This window comes from Cyprinus carpio, chromosome B23 (genome assembly GCF_018340385.1).
Source record: "Cyprinus carpio isolate SPL01 chromosome B23, ASM1834038v1, whole genome shotgun sequence".
Lineage (NCBI taxonomy): Eukaryota > Metazoa > Chordata > Actinopteri > Cypriniformes > Cyprinidae > Cyprinus > Cyprinus carpio.
In genome coordinates, this window is record NC_056619.1 from 8,083,945 (window position 1) to 8,104,827 (window position 20,883).

The following is a 20,883-nucleotide window of genomic DNA, read 5'->3' on the forward strand; positions in this document are numbered from 1 at the left end:
TATGAATTCGTAACCTTTTAAAATATGTACGAATTGTTCGTGAGATAGCGTTGGTTTTTCTTGTCATGATTAGAATGTTATTTAGAATGTTCATCAAGTACAAATAACATGATGAAGACATTCCAAAAATCTTGTTCTAAGAGAACGTATGAAAACGTATATATTAAATATTAATCAAATTATAAGAACTTTACATAAACATTAGTTTAAGAATGTTCTGTTATCTGGGGTACATGAAGAAAGCTGGCTGTTATCATTGGCTTTTATCTTAATGGCAGTTGCTCGGCTACTGTGTGATCATTTCTATGGAAGGATGTGACTAATCTTGTTGCTAATTGTTGAAATGTTTTTGAGCTAACCATCTAATTACTATGGAGCCATGGGAAAATTATGTCATAACAATGCTGATTGGTTAATGGCATCACAAGAAAAAACAGAAGTTTATGCTAATGCTTGCTATAGGGGAGGGGAAGTGTGGCAGTGCTGAGAATGCAGCACATGCTTGCTTTATGTTATGAATAATGTTCTGATTCTAAACCTGTGTTAGCATGTTTCTAAGCTAATACCATTACTCTAAGAACAAAAATATCAGTCACAATCATACTGTATATTGGGGCAAAACAGTACATATATTACTTTTCAGTGCTGAATGAATTATATATAAAAATGGACATTTCTTGTCTTGAACTTGTTGTAATGCCTCGAATGCAAAGCATACATAAAACACTCTAGTTTTGCAACTAACAAAGCACTTGTGTTGTTAGAATACAGTTTGTACAATTTTATACACATCCCCATTCATTCATTCTTTTTCTTTTGAAAGAAACTAATATTTTTATTCATATTTTAAAGAATGCATTAAATTGATCAAGGATGATAGTAAAGGCATCTATAATTTTACAAAAACGCTTCCTTTTTTCTTCAAATAAAAGCTGATTTTTAAAAAAAAAAAAATTTACTTTCTATTTGTCAAAGAATCAAGGAAAGATGTATCATGGTTTCCACAAAAAACATTAAGCAGCACAAATGTTTTTTTTTCAACATTGATAATATTGATAAATGCGTCTTGAGCTGAAAATCAGTATATTTGAATGATTTCTGAAGGATCATGTGACACCGAAGACTGGAGTAATGATGCTGAAAATTCAGCTTTGATCACAGAAATAAATTACATTTTAATACATATTAGAATAGAAAACAAATATTTTGTGTTATATTTCATTTTTAGATAGATAGATAGATAGATAGATAGATAGATATATTCACACTATATATATAGAGAGATAGAGAGAGCAAGAGAGTGAGATTTAAGAATAAGAAAAAAATTACATACAACTTTATGAATACAATGTATTCATAGTTTTTTTATGTTTATTTCTATTCATTTATTTTAATTAACAAATTATTTTTATATATATTTATTTGAAAAATTTTACATATCTCATTCATCCTCATGTCTACTTCATTTTTACACATTTGCAAGCAACTGTACTGAATCACACACACTGTTATCAAAATAGCAAGATTTTAATTTTAGCATCACACACATAGCAACAGGTTCCAGCATAGTACCGGCCAGATCCAAATGTGTATGTGAAATCACAACACTGCTATTTTTTTCTGATACTGCCTTTAACACAAAAACACAAACAGACCCCTGCATCAGTCCTGATTTTAGATAGATTGATATATATTTGTTTATAAAACCTGCAAAAAAAAGTAATAAATAATTGTGCATAAAACCTGCAAAAAAAAACAAAAAAAACCCCATTGTTTACAGTATAGTGTGATTACACTTGGATTGGGACAAACTCATCACATTCAGCTTGTGAATTCCTGGCCACAATTAGAGAAATTGTAGCAGGTCTGTAATCCTGCGGCGAGAGTTGAAAGAAGCTTTGGGTCGTTCCGCAGGTCATTAGAGGATGATGGGAAGTCAGGTTTGGGCAGGGAGGGAACAGCTCATCTACTTCCAAATGTGATTACAATGATGCAGCGTGAGCGTGTGCATTTATTCATATGACGGGATTTAGATTGCGTTCACCTTTAGGGACTAGGATTGCTGCACACAATGGCAGTGCATGCTAGTGAAGTGTGCCTCAGAAACAATGTACATTTACAGTAATGAGACTTTTGTCATAGAGAAACACTGTAGTTGATTTCCATCTAAATAGGGTCGTTGTTCATAGTTCAGACCTTTTTTTGTGGTTGTATACTGTATCTTTAGATGACGCATTTAATTTGCTGAAAGTGCAGGTTGAAGCATAAAGAAAGCTTTTTCTTTTTGTGGTAATTCAGAGAAAATGCACATAGCCCTGCTACACACTGCAAACTTGCCATTTCCTCTGTGCAAAGATATGCGAGCTTAATCACACACACTCAGATTAAAGTGTGTGTGCGTGTGTGTGTGTGCGCGTGTATATATGTTGCGTTTGTGCGTTGATCAGTGCTGCTATGGTGAGAGGTGGGAACTACAGAGACGTACGAATTGTTGCTAGAGAAACCTTCCCATGGGGAAGCACTGAACAACACACTCCAACAAATACTTCGTCCAAAGCTTGAAACTGAGTCTGGTTTTTATACCTCCATTTATATCAATACTCGTTTCTTTTCTTTCGACGTTTAGCTGCAGATTCTCCTCGGTCCATTCTGACTGAATGTTTAGGAAATGTGCTGAGAGCAGCATCAGACGGAGGAGAGAGGGAGGGAGGATGGTTTTGAATTTTTCTGGGGTGGAAGAAGGATGTAATAATATCTTTGAGAACGCGAAAACGGTGTTTGTCTCACAGATTCTTGTTTTATCAAGAATCCGCACACATGCTTGTGAATCACACCCACTATCATAAAAATGGTGAACGCTTTTGGGTTTCCATGACCTCCTTTCCCGAGTCGATCTTTTGTCATATCCCTCTCTTTCTCTCTCTCTCTCTCTCTCCCTCGCTCTCTCTGTTTCTCAGACTAATCCTGAGCTTTGGCCACATTTCTCCTCTGGCTGCATGTGTGTTATTTTGTGTTTTGTGTGTGTGAGTGTGTTTAGAGGGGAAAGCTCAGGCCATCTTGAAAAATTGATAGTTGATCTCGTGTGTAAAGGAGAGGAATGAGTCCAGCTAGCTTCACACCAAACATCAACACTTCTCTCTTTAGTCTGTGATGTATGATGGATTTCTTCATATGCCAGGCTGGCATTTTTAATGACATGATGAAAAATGTCAGGGCCATATATATATATATATATATATATATATATATATATATATATACAGTAAAACATTTTAGTAGTTCATCATCTTGATGTTTATTTGAGAGAAATGATAGCTGTACTTTGCAAAAATGACTACATTGTCAAGCTGGACATCCCCGCCCACTGTGAAATTTCACTAAAACCTGATTGGACATTTTATACCTTATGTTAATGTATAATATGCTCCTCTAGGTTGCATTTATTTGTTTTTGAAAGTAAAAACGGCAATATTGTGAAATATTTGTACTATTTGAATATATTTTAAAATTTAATTTATTCCTATGATGCAAAGCTGAATTTTCAGCATCATTACTCCAGTCTTCAGCGTCACATGATGCTTCAGAAATCATTCTGATATGATGATTTGATGCTCAAGAAACATTTGTTATTGTTATATTATTGAAAACATTGTGATTAATTTTGTTCAGGATTCTTTGTTGAATAGAAAGTTCAAAAGAACACCATTTATTTGAAAAGCTCAATGACAAAATATTTTTTTTGTAACATTATACCTATATTTTCTGTCACTTTTGACCGATTTAATGCATTCTTGCTTTATACAAGTATTAATTTCTGTCAAAAAAAAAAAAAAAAAATATTGGGTCATGGGTCAAAGACAAAAAAGGGGGTTTAAAGCAAAACAATAAAAGTTTAATACAATTTCTGTGCAATAAGGAATAAACGATTTACAGGGGGGGAAGTCTGAGAAAGAAAAATGTTCACAAAAGTGATTTGAAACATTAAAGTAGACACATGCATTGAACCCTTACAGAAATTAACCATGATTTTACATAAAAAACATGGTTATTGTAGTTAAACCATGGTAACCACAAATTAAACATGCTTTGCTACACTAGCCACAGTGGTAAAGTATTTGTAGTAAAACTGTGGTTATACAAATGGTAATCAATATGCCAAAAAACCATAGTTACTATAGTTTTACTATAATAAAACCATGGTTATTTTCTTTTGCTGCTGAAAACTTGTAGTGTCTGGTTAGGACACAGTATAATATCACACTACTTATATTACTGAATGTTCATGTTCATGTACCATGGTATTTTCATGGTACTTCTAAGAATACCATGCCATAGTAGACATTCAAAAAACATTAGCATAACTCGAGGAGAGAGTCTTAGACAACACAGCGACTTGTCTTTGTACATGTATTTATCTTAATGACTGAATGTTGACTGAGACTTTAGCTTGGCTGCCGTTAGCTTAGCTTTGCTTGTAGCTGTCTTCATATTTTCCCCACAGACGTGCCTGAGCAGAAATATTAAACTTCAGATTTAATCCCAGGCATTACTGTACACAGAGAGAGATTAAACGCCAGACATGACTGTCACTCATGTGTGCAAGCAATAAGACAGGTGTTTAGAGACGCTTTAGCTAACCGGCAGAGGTACAGTAGGCTACTTTTTAAAAGACTTTTTCATTTTAATCAGAATACTGGTTTTAAAACATAATTCTTTCTTAAGCTCACTTTGCTTCTTGCTGTAGGTATATTGGTCAAATCACTTGAGCCGCATGGGGTAAAACAAATGAAAGAATGCACAGCAAAATTAGATCAAACATGAATATTTAATGCTTGCTCCAAACCAGAAACTTCTAAAGCAACAAAACCAGCCTTGTTTATATGTTAAATATTTATTTGTAAATGTGAATTTTCATTTAACAGTTTCGTATTATGTGAGACACCTTAATATATTCATTCATTTGGTTGCCAGTCCAATATGTCAAAAAATAAATTTCTTGCTCAAAACTTTCCTCTAAATATTGATATGAAACATCTTGACATGCATTAACCCTCTTTAATTAATCATTTCAATCCTTCCGGCAGGCATCTAATAATTACTATATTATAAATCAATAATTATTAGCATTTTTCAGTACCTCAGTGTAACTTGTTCATTTATTTATATCCATTTTCCTGTGATGTCATTCATTTATTTTTAAATCGGTTCTGTGTGCTGTGGGCCTAGTCATAGCTTCTGATCTGATCTTGTTTGTGTTATCTGTGTGTGTGTGTGTGTGTGTGTGTGTGTAGGTTCCCCGGACAAGCCGTACGGCAGGACCTGTGTGTGTGAGTGTGTGTGTGTGTGTGTGTGTGTCTACAGCTCAGTGGAATGATTTCAGATCTCCCCAAGGTGCTGATACTGGGCGCCATTGCCGCCACCTCTGCCTTTGTGGTCACCATCCTTATCGTCTTGGTGTGTGTGGGGTGTCAGAGGTAAGCGAACACACACACACAACACGCAAACATCTGGTTTACAGGGACTCTCCATAGGTGTAATGGTTTTTGTACTGTACAAACAGTATTATACTGTATTTTCTATCCTCTCACCCTAACCCTACACCTCACAGAAAACTGCCAATTTCAAAAAAACACTGTCTACTAAGTTTAAAGCTATTTGGTTTACGGGATACAGGATACAACCATGTTTACGTTGTAATACCATGTCATTATACACATTTACATCCTCATAAACCGTATAATATCCCAAAAACACATTCAAACTACAAGTGCTTCTCTTGTCTGCCCACGTCTGCTTTCTCTGCCTCCTCACCAATACTAGGGCTAAGTTAATCACCATATTACAGATATTTAAATATATATATATATATATATATATATATATATATATATATATATATATATATTTATATTCCTATATAATCCATAATATTAACAGAAACTATTGCACTATTTTTAAGGTGTCCTTCTTATAGCATAACAATTAAGCACTGAGTAATATTAATTAATAACATGTAGTTACTGTATGGGTTACGGTTTGGTTTAGAGTTAGCTGCATGTAAAATATAAATATATATATATATATATATATATATATATATATATATATATATATATAATTTTGCATATTCTTCAAGGTTTATATTGATTTATGACCATAACAGTACATTGTTCATAAGGAGAATGAGCCTTCTTAATAACTGGATTGCTATAATTATGCTTAATTTTCTTATTTAAGTTTAATTATGATTGCTTAATTATGTTGCATCAAAAAGTCTGCGTAAACATACCTTTTGCAAAACTTGTATTCAATTTAATTTAGATTCGTTATATCTTTAAGATCTGAAATGATCTCATCATGTGGGAACTGATGTTATCGAACGGATACTGAAAGAGTCGTTAATTGATTCGTTAAGGAACCAGGATCGTCGAGAGCTATCAGAATCAAAACCAGGATGGTTAATTCCTTATGGTTCCCATCCACATCTAATGCTTTATTCCTGGTGTTTGTATGTTTGCACATAAAAGTCTTTGTGCACAGACACTCATATGTCGAAAGAATGCGTCGGCTTCTTAAAAACTCTTTCTCCCCCACTCTTGTGTCAGGGCACCTCCTCCTCTTTTTCTTTAGTTCTGTCTCTATCTCTCCTTCCCTGCTGCGGAGCGACTTGATGAATGCTAATATCACTCCTTCAGCAGATTGCGTGCCCTCTGTAGGAGCCGTTTCGCTGGGAAATGCCTTAAGTTAAGCTCTGCGTCAGATACTCATTTGTGAAAAAGACTTTTGCTTAGAGATATTACAAGGAACGAAACCCTGCAACAAATCAGTTTCACATACTCTCAGGCGTTGTTCTGTTTCTGTTTTATGTAATGTTTCACAGAAAAGATGAATAGGGACTATACTCATTTGTTGCATACTCACCACAAAGTCATGTTTTTGCTGTACTGCAAAACAGCTTGCAAGACTGTTGTACAGAAGCCGAGTGTGTCTGTGTTTTATTCTCACTCTAATGGTAAAAACACAGTAAATATGACTGATATGTAGTGCTCAGAGAGCAGGTTGGCGTTGCTGCAAAGTCACCAGATGCCTAATGGAAAACACACACTGAGCTCATTGTTCTGAGATACACAAATTATGATTGAGTAAAGCCCCTGTTTCAGAATTAAAATGTTCCGTCTCATTTCCATCGCAGAAAATGAAAATGTACTCACCCTCATGTATTCCAAACAAGTATGACTTTCTTCTGTGGAACATAAAAGGAGATACTTCAAAGAATTTTCATGCTGCTATTTTTAATGCAATGAAAGCTTATAGTGCCAAAGCACTTACAATGTAAGTGAATGGGGCAAATCTGTAAACATTAATATACCTACTGTTTTAGCAGTATAGCAACAAGACATATTGGGCCTCATTTATAAAGTGTGCGTATGCTTAAATCCACGGCAATGCTCATATTTGTAAAAAATGCCTTTGACGTGGAAAGGTGCTTAGCGTCACGTCAGGGTCTGAGCAGACGTACGCATTCTTTCTTGTTCGAGTACTGCAGGTTTTTGGAAATGAAAGCTGTTCTAAATAAAATGATATGGACGAAGACTGATGAGCTTTTTACATCACCAGACGTTAACTGATGGACTGGAGGAATGTGGATTGCTTGTGGATTACTGAACCTGGAATATTCCTTTAAAACATGGCTATGCTAATGCTGCATTCATGATTGCACACTCAGTACCAGAGTGCAGCTGTTATTGTGCTGTGTGAGGTTTTGCAATGTGTACAGTGCATTCTGCAAGTCGTGTGTAGACACAGGGTCACTAATACCCAGGTGCAAACATGTCCCTCCGACCTCCTGAGTTTCGACCTTCACAGAGGAACAGAGCAATAAAGCCTTCACAACTACAAACAAACAGGAGACACTGTCACCATGCCAATATGCATTACATTACATTGCATTACTGCTTTTGTGTGAATGTATTGTTATCAATTCATCCATAAAAGCCGTCTTCATCTAGTTTAGGGAGTAAAAGAGAGAGAGAGAAGAGAAAATCCTCTTGTTTCACAGGTTCGCATGAGTGTGAGAGATGCTGCGGATGTTAAAAATGGGGTGAGAGTGAGAAGAACAAAAAGAGGTGTGTGTATTTCACAGGCAGTTGGATTGGGGGAGAGAGAGAGAAGCTATAATTGATGTCACACCAGGTGTGTGTAGGGAATGAGAGGAGAAGGAAAGCAAGGGAGGAGGGATCGTCAGGGTTACCTATCCATCCTCTCGCTCTCTCTTCCTCCAGCACACCTGCAACACATCTCGTCCCTCATGATTACACCGTCCTAAGATAAAACCAGACCCTGGCAATCCCACAGAGAGCCGTCACAAACACTCGCTGTAGTGGAATTTTACTTCCTGTCCTATTCAACAATGCACAATAGCTCTGGTACAAAACCCAGAGAGCTGCATGTCTAGCGTCTACAGCGGCTGCAGCTAAACAGAATCTGATCTCATAGACGGCTGATTTGGAACACTGCATACTTGAGTTTCTTACTCATGATTCCAGTAGTCGGTGTTCACTGTTTCCCTTCATTTTTCTCCGTAATAAATGGAGAAATCTCTTTTGAAAAACCATTAAAGTGATTATATATGTTTATGTAAAAGCCACAATCAAGTGTAATTTCACTTCTGTTTTAAATGCTGAATTCAAGGTGAAGAACTACACTAGGCACCAATTAAAATGGTCACTGTTAATGGAAATGAAAATTGCGGCAAAAGAGCTCAACAAAAACGTCCGGTTCCATGAACTGAAATGCATAGGCAAATTACATAATTAAATTATTCTCTCTACACTCAAACAACTCATACTCGTTTATATACTGGAATAACAGTAAGATTTTTAAAAATGTTTAAAATGTTTTGAAAGATACACCAGGGCTGCATTTATTTAATACATTAAAAACAGTAATACTGTAATATTTTATTACAGTTTGAAATAGCTGTTTTCTGTGTGAATATATTTTAAAATGTAATTTATTCCTGTGATGTAAAGCTGAATTTTCAGCATCATTACTCCAGACTTCAGTGTCACATGATCCTTCAGAAATCATTCTGATATGATGATTTGCTGCTCGAGAAACATTTCCTACTACAGTGCAGGTTTCAGTTTTTATGGAAATCATGATTATTTGATTAAAATGAATTCCAAAAGATCTTAGAATGCAGCATAATATTTTAAACTGTCTGTCAAAAGTGTTTGCTTCCCTCTAAATGTTGCCTACTGTATGTTGCCTTATAATCTCGGTAGGTAGCTCACTAGATTTTGGAACAGAGCTAATATTGTGATTTACTTGTAGGATGTTCCAGTCATTAAATTCTTTCCTTGCATGTGTGCTGTATTTTATGTTTTCCTCACAAAGAGTGTTTCTCATTTTGTCTGCAGAAAAAGCAAGAGCAAACATGGCCAAGCCAACGGAGGGGCTCAGAGAAAGGACACAGTGAGTGCAAAAAAAGTACAGTATATATGAACACATACACACGGTGTAATTATGGACATGGATGTTCATACTGTACTTATACATGATATTGTTTTATTTCAGGCTGCTCTGCGCCAGTCCAAGCTGAACTCAATGAGTAAATCTGACACCCGCCTGCATGACATGCACAGGCTGCCCTGCAACGCAAACGGTGAGAGAGACAGACAGATGTAACTGGTCTTTATGACATACGTACACAAGACTCATTTACCACACATACGCACATATGCACTGGCCGACGTCTCCAGAGACTTGTCATGGTCAGATGTTTCCTAGCTCATGTTCGCACTGCCCCAGACGTGTGATCTGCGAGGCTGAGAATGACAGTTGTCAAGCTGACACACAGAACACACACATCCCAAAGCCTTATATACACTGGCTTCTAATCTTTTGAATCCAGACTAATGGAGACTCAGCTTTATTTAGTATGTAAAACAGAAAATACACAATAAGAAGGATAACAATTCCCTATTTGTATCAACGTGAAATCAAGATTGACCTTATTTACTTTTGTAGTACACGCTCCTGGTCGTAATATCCACAAATCATCAGTCTACACTATTCTAAAAAAGAAAAAAACCCAGCTTTTTCTGCTGATGTTACCAAGATCACATGAGGTTATAAAGAACGTTGTGGTAAAATTGTTTTGAAATGTTTCTAAAATGTTCATATGCCTCGTTTTTATTTTCACTTGAAATGTTACCTAAATGTTTATTTTTAAATATTCTACAAATTTTAAAATGTCCAGTGTTCGTTTTGGGATTAGAATATTACTTAAAGTTTCCTAAAATGTTTCTTACAATGTTCTACTAACTTTATTTCCCTCCAATATATAACGTTATTTGAACATTAGTTTTTAATATTCTAAGAATGTTAAAATGCCCAGTTTTCTTGCCGTGATTAGAATGTTATTTAAAGATTACAAAAAAGTTTCCTACAACGTTCTACTAATTTTGTTTCTACCCAAAATGTAACGTTATTTGAATGTTTATTCTAAGAACATTTTCTCTCGAGATTGAGAACGAGTACAAATAACATTATAAGAATGTTATGAGGATGTTGATATCAGTATATTTTCTCTCACTGTTTTAAGAACATTCGTCATGAATACATTCTAAGAATGTTTTCTCTCAGCATTATCAGACCGTATATCACATATTAACTAAGTGATAAGAATGTTCATAAACACTATTTTAGAATGTTTTGTCCTAAAATTATATAACTTTTATATAAAATGTTATCGGATGTTGTGAGAACGATCCTTGTTTTGCTAAACTAGTCTGATACATCTGATACATACTTGTAGTTTAGAAAACAAAATTCACATTTTTTGTAGCCAGTGTAGTCTCATGTTGGCTTTAAACTCATTGTACTGTCTGTAAGCAGATTTAAACATATGTAAGATTGTGGAATTGTGGTCAAAATACCAGATCATCAAATAGTAAGGGTCTGCCCTCTTGTGTTTGCCTGGAGTAATGTCAAATGTGTCATTTTCAATGACACTTGGATTTTACGAGTTCAGTTTTTTATCCAATATGACATCATTACTCCAAACTTTAATCTTAATCCTCTTTCTCATATCTCTCATATTAGTCTGTGTTATTCTGATTGACAGGCGCCCCCAAGAGCCGGCCGGCCAGCATGGATCTTCTGCTCCTGCATACCCGCCGCTCCACTTCTGACCTCCGTCCCAGCCCGGGCCGCCAGATGCCTCGTGTTCCCAGCAAAAATGAGAATGAGGAACGTGAGCACACCTACTCTGAAGTTTGCCGCCGCTCCTCTCCCACATGCCTCCCGCCAGACGACGGCCTGTACGAGAGTGTTGGGATCAAAGGGGCGGGGCCTGATAAAGCTGCCCCACCTGCTGCCCCTGCCCTGACATCAACCAGCACGCCCTCTCAGCACCGTGCCCACAGCCCGACGCTCAGTGGGAACGGCCGAGGTGGAAGCAGAGCAGGCGTGAACGGAGTGAGTCAAGATGAAGTGACGGCAGAGTACGCCTCCATACGGAAGGTGAGGAAGCTGGAGCGCGGCAGGAGGGAGGAAGTGGTGGAGGATGGAGAAAGGGAGCACCAGAGCATGTCCAGCAGCGAGTCCTCCAGCAGCACCTTGCCGAGGAAAACAGTGGAACCGTTTCACCTACCCAATTTCCCAAAGGTGAATATGACACAGATCAGCCACACAGGTTCAGAACAGTTATAGAAAAAACCCCCTCAGCTCATAACTCATCCTGCAGGGGCACAATCGATGACAAAATCTGACAGAAACCTTAAAGAGTGGATTAGATATGTCTGGAGAACACTCTTTCAAGTAACCATCTACAACACCCTAGCAACTATACTACTGTAATGCAGTAAAAATCTTTCAGAACAACTTAGCCACTGCATAGCGACACCCTAGCAACCATCCAGAAAACACCCCAGCAACCCATAATTCACGTAAACCACAGAACAACATAGTAACTGCACAGCAACACCATAGAAACTATCCAGAACACCCCAGCAACGCATAATTTACTTAAACCACAGAACATAGTAATTGCATAGCAACACCCTAGCAACCATCCAGAAGACCCCAGCAACATCCATAACTCACTTAAACCTCAGGATAACTTAGTTACTGCATAGCTACCACATAGAACACCCTAGCAACCACACAGTACTGCATTAAACACCCAGAACGGCTTAGCGTGGCATAGCAATGCCATGGCAATAACTCAGAACATTTTAGCATCATTATGGTATATTTTGCACCACGCTTATTTTCTTCAGAAAAACTAATGCAAGAACTTGGCATTGCTAAAAAAAAGGGCCTATTAGATGAGGACTCATCTTTAGCAATGCCAAGTTCTTGCATTTGATTTCCAGGCAATTTAAAAAAAATAATAATAATAAAATAAGTGAGAAAAAACAGTTATAATTGTCTGCAATTTGCACTGATGTAAATAGCAAGCACTTAAATGCGGGGCCTGGTAGTTCAGTTATAGGTTTGGACCACTAGAGAGTGCTGTTTCCTATAAAAAAATATCCCCTAGATTCACCAACCTGAAGCATTATCTAAAATTTTCATGGCTGATATGAATATGACTGATGACATTTACATGGTAAATCTTTTAGAGGTTTATATGTTAAATGTTTTTGATTAAAATGGGTTCAAGAAATAAACATTACCAAGTGTTAAAATGTTGCTTGGCCAGAATCTTACTCATTTAAAATGACAAAACATTCTATTGGCATCGAAGTTATGCATTGTCAGTTTTTTAGCTGTGTGTGTGTGTGTGTGTGTGTGTGTGTGTTTGTCTGTTTGCATTTCACCCATATTCCTGTCCGTCTGTCAGCTGATACCTGTTTATGTTGTGTTCGGCTTTCAAGGACAGATAAGACTTGAAGAGAGCAGAACAGCCATGCAGAATGATGGTGCCTTTAAAATGGAAAACACACAGACAATGATCAGATAATGACCCAGTCTTCCTGTTAACTCAGCTGTGCTCTACTTGTCTTTATGTGTTTGTGCCAATTATTTGCCACATATAGAGATAAAAATCTTCTTTGTCACAAGATTTGTTGATTGATGGCTTGTTTACACAGGCACAGTATTGTATTCAGCGCATACTTGTCTTTCTAAATCTGACTTACAGTATGCCATTTGATGTTTAAGGAAGGCTAAACAATGTGTGTGTGTGTGTGTGTGTGTGTGTCTTTGACCTGCATTACCCAAGCCTGCATCTAGAGCAAATATTGTTAGAGTTTACGTGAAAGCGAGCACGCAGTATGATTGTGTGTCACATGTGTCACTCCAGTGGATTATGTAAGGTCTGTTGGCAGGCTGCCTGCCCCGCCATGTGTTTTTTTGTTAAAGGCATCAGGGAGGAACCACAGAGCAGGTAGTTGCTTCAGCCAGGGAAATAAATAGCAGCAAACACTGTATCCATTCATCTGCTGGTATTAATCATTCATACAGGAGGTGTGTTTCTTTCCCTCTTTAATCATTGACTCTCTATACAGCATACATATCTGCTCTTGTAATGATTAACTCACTGAACATTTCCATTGTAGAAACAAACACTAATCAGTCCTAAATTAAACCAACAGTTCATGTCGTTCCAGCATGACTTTCTTTCGTTGTTCTGTGGGACACAAATGGTGAATTTTGGAAGTAATGCACTGGCCACTGTTTTATTTTTATAATGAAAGTGAATGAGGACTGGTGCTGTCGAGCTCCAAAATGACAAAAAAAAAGTCATAAAAGTGGTTCATGTGATTTTTGCGAGGAAAAAAATAATAATCCAAGCGTCCTGAGATGATGTAATAGCTTTCTGTAACAAACGTACCAAAATTTAGGTCTTTATTCCCCTTCATCCTAGTAAAAAAGTAATTTATTTAAAATACATTTATTTCATACTAAGTATAGTTACTCACTGCCCTTAAGTAATATATTTAATAGATATTGTATTTATTATAATTAAATTATAATTAAACCTTATTTGGAGTGCTACTTGAGCACAAAGCCTTCATTATATAGCCGCAAATGTGTTTTAATGTCACTATTGATAAGGATTGTTTGATCTTTGATTAATATCAGTCTTTAAATGCAAGATATTTAAAGTGTACCTGAAGTATACTTGCAATAGTTCCACTTTAGCACAATCAGATATAGTCCAGTATATCTTTAGTTGGACTTCAGCACTACTTCCACACAATTAAAGTGCATTATATAGAAAATTTGCAGTGCTTGAGGAGATCTGACCAGCTCGCATGTTCCTCATGTGTCCAACAGGAGGCGGTCTTCATGGGCAATGGAGAGCAGTACATTTGGAAACCACCAGAAGAGGATGAGATGATCATGCCAGGGGTTCCTCAGCTGGAGAACGGACACAGCCATCCCACCGCCGTGGAGGTAACGTCTTGCTCGCTATCCCAGCACTGCAGACGGGTCATGACATTTGTCTATGTTTGCATGAAGGGATCAGGTTTCAGACTTTGACCTTTGACCTCTACATTTTAGGACCACTTGTGAACATTTTAGATCTCTTTGGTTTTTCACTTGTGTGTCAATAAAAAGTATTTTCTGGGACAGGAAGTGAGTAGAATGATGGAAAAAACTGTGGCTTGAAAGTGAGAGAGAAAGTTTGAGCCTTCTTTTCTCCCTCCCCCTCTCGTCTCTCTTCCTGCTCGCTCTCTCTCTCTATGGCGGGCTCAGAATGGCTTGACTAACAGGCAGGTCAAAGGTCAGTAGACTGTGCTTGTTGACTGTCAGTTCAGGACTGGTGTGAGGGAAGGAATATGAGAAGTGGGGAGAGGTCAGGACAGACAGGCACTCTGGGTCAACTTGTGTTTAATTAACTTCCTGTGGCCAATCAATACTTGGATTCAGATAAAAGCATTTAGAGCCAAGATGTGTAGTGTAGATTATGTTTGAAGAATAGATACAGATTCTAACAGGAAGTTATATGCACCATTATCACTGAAAAAAAAAAAAAAAGGTAAAATGTTATCCCTAAATGTTATCAAGGTGTAATAGAAAATCAAAATCATGTAATATAATACTTTGAGACTAAGAATAGACTAATAGTTTGGAGTCCTGAAGACTTATTTTATGTTTTTAATATTTAACATTTCTTATGCTCAGCAAGGATGCGTTTATTTGATCAGAAATACAAAAAAAATAATAATTGTAAATTATGAAATATTATTCTATTAAAAAATATATATATTTTCAAATATTCTATTTGAATATGTTTTAAAATATAATTTATTGTTTTTTTTTTGTGTGTATTTTTCAGCATCATGACTCCAGTCTTCAGTGTCACATGATCCTTCAGAAATCATTCTAATATGCTGATTTGCTGCTTGAGTAATATTTACTATTATTATCAATGTATAAAACAGTCATGCTGCATAATAATATACACTTAACTTTTGAACAATAGTATATGTAAAATAAAGTTTAAATAATTTTTTGCTATAAATATAAAGCTCACTAAACATAGCTGGTTAAAACAAGGAAAATTTGTAGAGTAAGTAAAAGCAGTCTCAATTCAAGATACACTTTAAAAAATTATATTTAGGCCTTAAATTTAGTGTATGTATTTGAAATGCATATAACATTTCCATACATATGGATTAAATAGTTTTAACTTAATGTGATGTGTCAGTCATACATAGTCACACATTATACATTATAGCACTATTAGTAATAAACTTGGATGTGTTTTCAATACACAGAAACCAGGTTTACACATTTATCATCAATAAATTCAATTTGTTTCCTTATACATTTTAATTTATTATTGTTTGTTCTATAGTTAGCCATATTTTAACAATGATTGTACATTTTCCTGACTAAATGTATTTTATTACCAAAATATGTTTATTTAAATAAAATCAAATAATGCAATGTATTTATATGCATATGCTAATTAATCTACATAAATACATACAAAAAAATTAATTAATACTAACAACTATGATGTTCTCTGATTTTAAAATTTGCACCTCATTGGTGGCATTGAACGTACTTTGAAAATGACATTCTACACTTATTTTGTTGGATAGCAGTATAACAGTAAGCTGAACGTCTTTGGCTCAGATGGAAGTGTGTGAGCTGAATACACTCCTCCACGCTCCGTCTCTCTCACATCTCTGCTCATTCCCTCTCTTGTCCAGACACACCCAGCTTCATGTCATGAGATGTGTGGGCGTGACACTGCTTGGCCCTCTGCTCCACATTATACTCAACATGGGAAAAATCACTCGACTTTTAAAAAACATCTTTAGGCTTTTTAAAATCATTTTTGCAGTTTATTTCAAGGGTTGTGCATTGTGACAAATTCATTTTTAAAAGTATTCCCTATGGTTTCTCTGTGAGCTCATAAAAACTACATGCAATTTATTATATTACTACATTATTAATTTAGAGTTGGAATTGTTTTCTATTTATCTATTGTAATTACCTAATATAATCTTAATTAGAACTCTCCCAACAGTTCAATTCCCATTGCATTTGTGACACCTGTTTACACACACATGCTGCAAGTCATGTAAGATTGAGTTGCCTCAGAAGACGGCATTTGTAAGAAGAGAAATGAGAAAAAAATGTGTGGGGGCGGGGGGGAGATTGCAAGGGAATGAGAAAGAGAGAGCAATAAGAGAGTAATAAGAGAGAGGGAAAGAAAAGACAGTGAGAGAGCAAGCGGAAGGAGAAAAACCTCTCAAGGCTTTCTCAACAGCTGCAGAGTGTTTTGAAACCCCCATCATTGTGATTTCCTCTCGCTCTGCAAAGCGCTGCACAGCACGGTAAACAATGCTTGACATGGAGGAAAAGAGATCAGAGGGGCGCACACAGACACACACATTTGGGAGTTTCAAACAACATGAAACTCAGCGGTTTTCTTAAAATCGTCTGGTTCAGTCATGCCTGTGTTCAGACGCATGCTATGCATCGTGCTGTGGCCTGCAGATTACAGTACAAGCTAAAATACTGAACGCTGCAGCGCTGTTTTCCAGACCGGTTAGAGGTGTTAACATGACAAACGCAATCGTATCGGCAGCTCGATTCATGCCATAACATCTCCTCAGCTTGTACACATGAATGCCGCAAAGGTCACTATGTGAGTTAGAGAGCCGAGTTGAATTCTTGACTGGGATTTTACACATGCCATTGAGCTGGGAGTGCTAAATGTCATCTACCACAGAGAGGGCATGTGAGGTGAACACGCACACACACGTCACACACGCACACACACACACACACACACATCAGTGTTAGGGTTAGGCGATTTTTTCAATAGCAATAATTAAATTATATTTTTAATGTGTTTTTGATCTGGTTTAAGCTTGTCGTGGATAGATAAATATGACGCTAAAACATCCAGTAGGTGGCGTTATACTTTGCGACAGTTATAGGGTTAATTTTATATTGTATGAATATGGGAAGTATGAGGGAAATTCAGATATACTATATCCACGATGTTGATATGATCATGTGACCTACAGCGTCAGTTGCGTGACCTCACTACCATTCATAAATGATCTCCCGTGGCCTCATGGGATAGTAAAGTGTCCACTGAATGCGGATCCTGGCGGAGGGAGTAGCCTAGGTCACCCGGGTACTTTTCACCTACTGTTTTATGAATACTGTGAATTCTTTTGGCGAACTGTTTTTCACATACAATAAAGTAGGGAAGTGTTCAATTTCAGACACAGCACCTGTTTTAATGAGTGATTCATTGACTCATTCATTTAAATGATTTGTTCAAAATGGCTGATTCATTTAGAAACAAAGCAAGTGACTCTCTTTCTATGAATGGATAATTGAATCAAATGATTCGTTCAAAAACAGATTCATTCAGGAACGAAACACCACATTGTTGCTCATTGTTTGTAACTATTTTCAATGGCAAAACAGAAAAAAACAGACACTGTTCTCTCTATAATGTAACTTGCTCAATATTAACTTCTTGTTTGTTGAATGATTGTTTAGAATCAGTCACATTTGTGGTCACCCTCGCACGCTGATATTCTGGAAAACTGCATTTTTTTACTACAATATCATTATAAAAATAACCCATATAGGAGATTTTTTTGGGTTCATAACTTGAATTATAAGGGCATTCAAATGGCTTCATCACACAGTAAATGCTTTTGGACTTTTGTTCTTTGCAAAGTGAGTGACATACTGTCCGCTCGCACATTGTTAAAACAACAATTGCAAAATTATCGTAGATGATAAATATCGCACACTCCTAAATAGTGTACTTATATCACATACTCGTAATAGACCACATATGGACATTAGAGGAGGACTGTGGGAAATCTTCCTACCCTAATAGCTCCTGTCTGGTTAGCGGGGTTAATGGCGTCTCAGTGGGCTGCTGTGGTGAAAGTTTAACAGGCTTATCTGCAGGTTAGGTAACAGATAAGAGCGTTTACACTGGCTCTGTCGATCAAAGCTAAAGTGGGTCATGTTTCTGCTGTGTGCAAGCAGAGTCCTGTTACCACACACACTATGACACACCAGTCAAACACTCAGTGCTGTAGGGATCAGTGTAGTGCGTATACTACAACTTCAGGCATATTAGAGGTTGTGATGTGTTAACTCTTATCTATCCTGTTGCCTTTTTACTTTTACCCTGTTAAGCCAGTTGTCACTATTACCATTGATTAAACCATTAAATCTGATTATTAATTTTTGATCTATTGTGAATGATTACTTCAAATTATGGTCTTGTTGAGAAGAGGTATGCGGATACTTTTATAAGTGATCAAACTTAAAGAGTTCACCTGATTAAAAAATGAAAAAAAATAAAAATTGATGAAGATAAACAAATATCAAAAAGGTGAGGCGAGTAAGCAACTAGTAGCCACACAGAACACTGTTACAACCACTTAGAACACCCTAGCAACCATCTGGAGTACCAAGTACAACTTAGCGATTCCTTAGTACAACCTAGCACACATAACAGCCTAGGAACCACAAAACCAACCTAACAACAACTTAGAACAACCTAGCAACCACCAAGAACCACCAACTACTCAGCCTAGCAATTACCTAAAATAACCTAGCAACGATCAAGAAAAACCTAGTAACCATCCAGAACTCCCCAGCAACCACCAAGAACAACCAACCATGTATAACAGCCTAGCAACTACTTAAAACAACCTAGTAATGGCCAAGAAAAACATAGAAACCATCAAGAACACCCTAGCAACCACCAAGAAGAACCAATCACTCACTAGAGCTTAGAAACAACCTAAAAAAAACTAGCAACAACCATGAAAACCTAGCAACCACCAAGAAAAACCCAGCAACCATCCAGAACTACCCAGCAACCACCAAGAACCACCAACCACTCATATCAGCCTAGCAATTACCTTAAATAACCTAGCAACGATCAAGAAAAACCTAGCAACCATCCAGAACTCCCCAGCAACCACCAAGAACAACCAACCATTTATAACAGCCTAGCAACAATCTAAACAACCTAGCAACCATCCAGAACACCCTAGCAACCACCAAGAATAAACAACCACTCATAACAGCCTAGCAACTACCTACAACAACCTTGCAACCAACCAGAACACCCTAGTTACTGCACAGGTAAGTTGTAGATAGCATTTGCTGGTGGAAATGAACTTTGCAAATTCTAAAATCAGAGTGTTTTTTGTAACTCCTTCAGCAGTATAACTGTAACTTGAGAATGTGCCCCAGGACGGTTATTATTACGAAATCCTCTTTGGCAAAGCTGATCTTTGGCAGGCTCATAAGTGTTTCTCATTCTGCGGTTCTCTCTCTCTCTTTCCTCAGATCTCTGACATGTACTCTACCGTTTGTAAGACCCTGAAGAGGAGACACCAGCAGGGTCAAAGCCAGGAGGATAGCAGGCCAGCGGCCTCTGCTGCGTCCCAAGAGGTGGACCGGGGCGGTGCGGGCTGGCCTTCCGCCGGTGCTGCAGGGGAAGATCTGTGGGGGAGGAGTGGCCCCCAGGAGGAGCCCTGCTACGAGCCTGTGGGCGAGAAGACGTGGCCCCGGGGCCTGGCGCAAGAGTCAGACCCGGCCTACGCCACCATCGATTCCCACCGGAAACGGGAGAAGCTGGCCAGCAACACGCTGAAGCCTAAAAAGAAACCCGTGCAGGCTCCGGGCAGAGCCATGACCTGCGAGAACTTTTACGAGACTATCGGCGACGTGAAGCAGGGAGCAAACGCAGCGAGCACCACCACTATCTTTACATTTAACGACGGCATGGAAATGTACGTTACGGGGCTATAAAAAAGCCTGACTTTAACCATCAAATGAAACACCTACAGAGGGGGAAAAAAACTGCAGCCCTCTGACAAATGAGAAGATACACAGCCTACAGCTGCCAAACACACGCCGACCTACATAACCACACAACCAATGTATATTTATTCTTACCATAGGAGTGCACAATCAGCTGCAACACTCATGCAGACAAAACAACACTGAATTGGCTGAACCAGGCCTGCAGCCGGGCTGTTTTTAGCTGACAGGCATGCTCACCAAATCTAGGGATCTAAACTGGTTTTACCACCATGCTACAGTTGCTAATGATAGTTTACTGCAGGGTTAAAATCAATATGACTTTAAGACTCACTGTTTGCATCTGATTATATACACTACCAGCCGAACGTTTGGAGTAATTAAGATTTATAATGTTTTAGTAAGAAGTTTCTCACTTAGACTGCAATTATTTTATCAAAAATACCATAAATTCAGTAAAATGTTTAATATTATTACAATTTAAATAACTGTTTTCTATATATATATTTTAATACGTAATTCATTCCTGTGATGCAAAGCTGAATGTGATCCTTCAGAAGTAATGATGCTGAAAATTCAGCTTTG

General features: G+C 37.4%; 1 protein-coding gene across 4 annotated transcripts in view; it reads left to right on the forward strand.

The window, feature by feature from the left end:
* Positions 1–20,842, forward strand: part of LOC109073093 — a 46,186-nt gene extending 25,344 nt beyond the window's left edge. For 3 of the 4 annotated variants that reach the window (XM_042750664.1, XM_042750665.1, XM_042750666.1), the window contains 6 exons: positions 5,292–5,474; positions 9,423–9,492; positions 9,580–9,667; positions 11,132–11,673; positions 14,293–14,412; positions 19,822–20,842. In XM_042750664.1, coding sequence (XP_042606598.1) covers positions 5,371–5,474; positions 9,423–9,492; positions 9,580–9,667; positions 11,132–11,673; positions 14,293–14,412; positions 19,822–20,286 — 1,389 coding nt within the window. In that variant the 5' untranslated portion in view covers positions 5,292–5,370 and the 3' untranslated portion in view covers positions 20,287–20,842. The remainder of the gene's footprint in view (positions 1–5,291; positions 5,475–9,422; positions 9,493–9,579; positions 9,668–11,131; positions 11,674–14,292; positions 14,413–19,821) is intronic. The other variant, XM_042750667.1, reaches the window with a different exon arrangement.
* Positions 20,843–20,883: the final 41 nt, after the last annotated feature.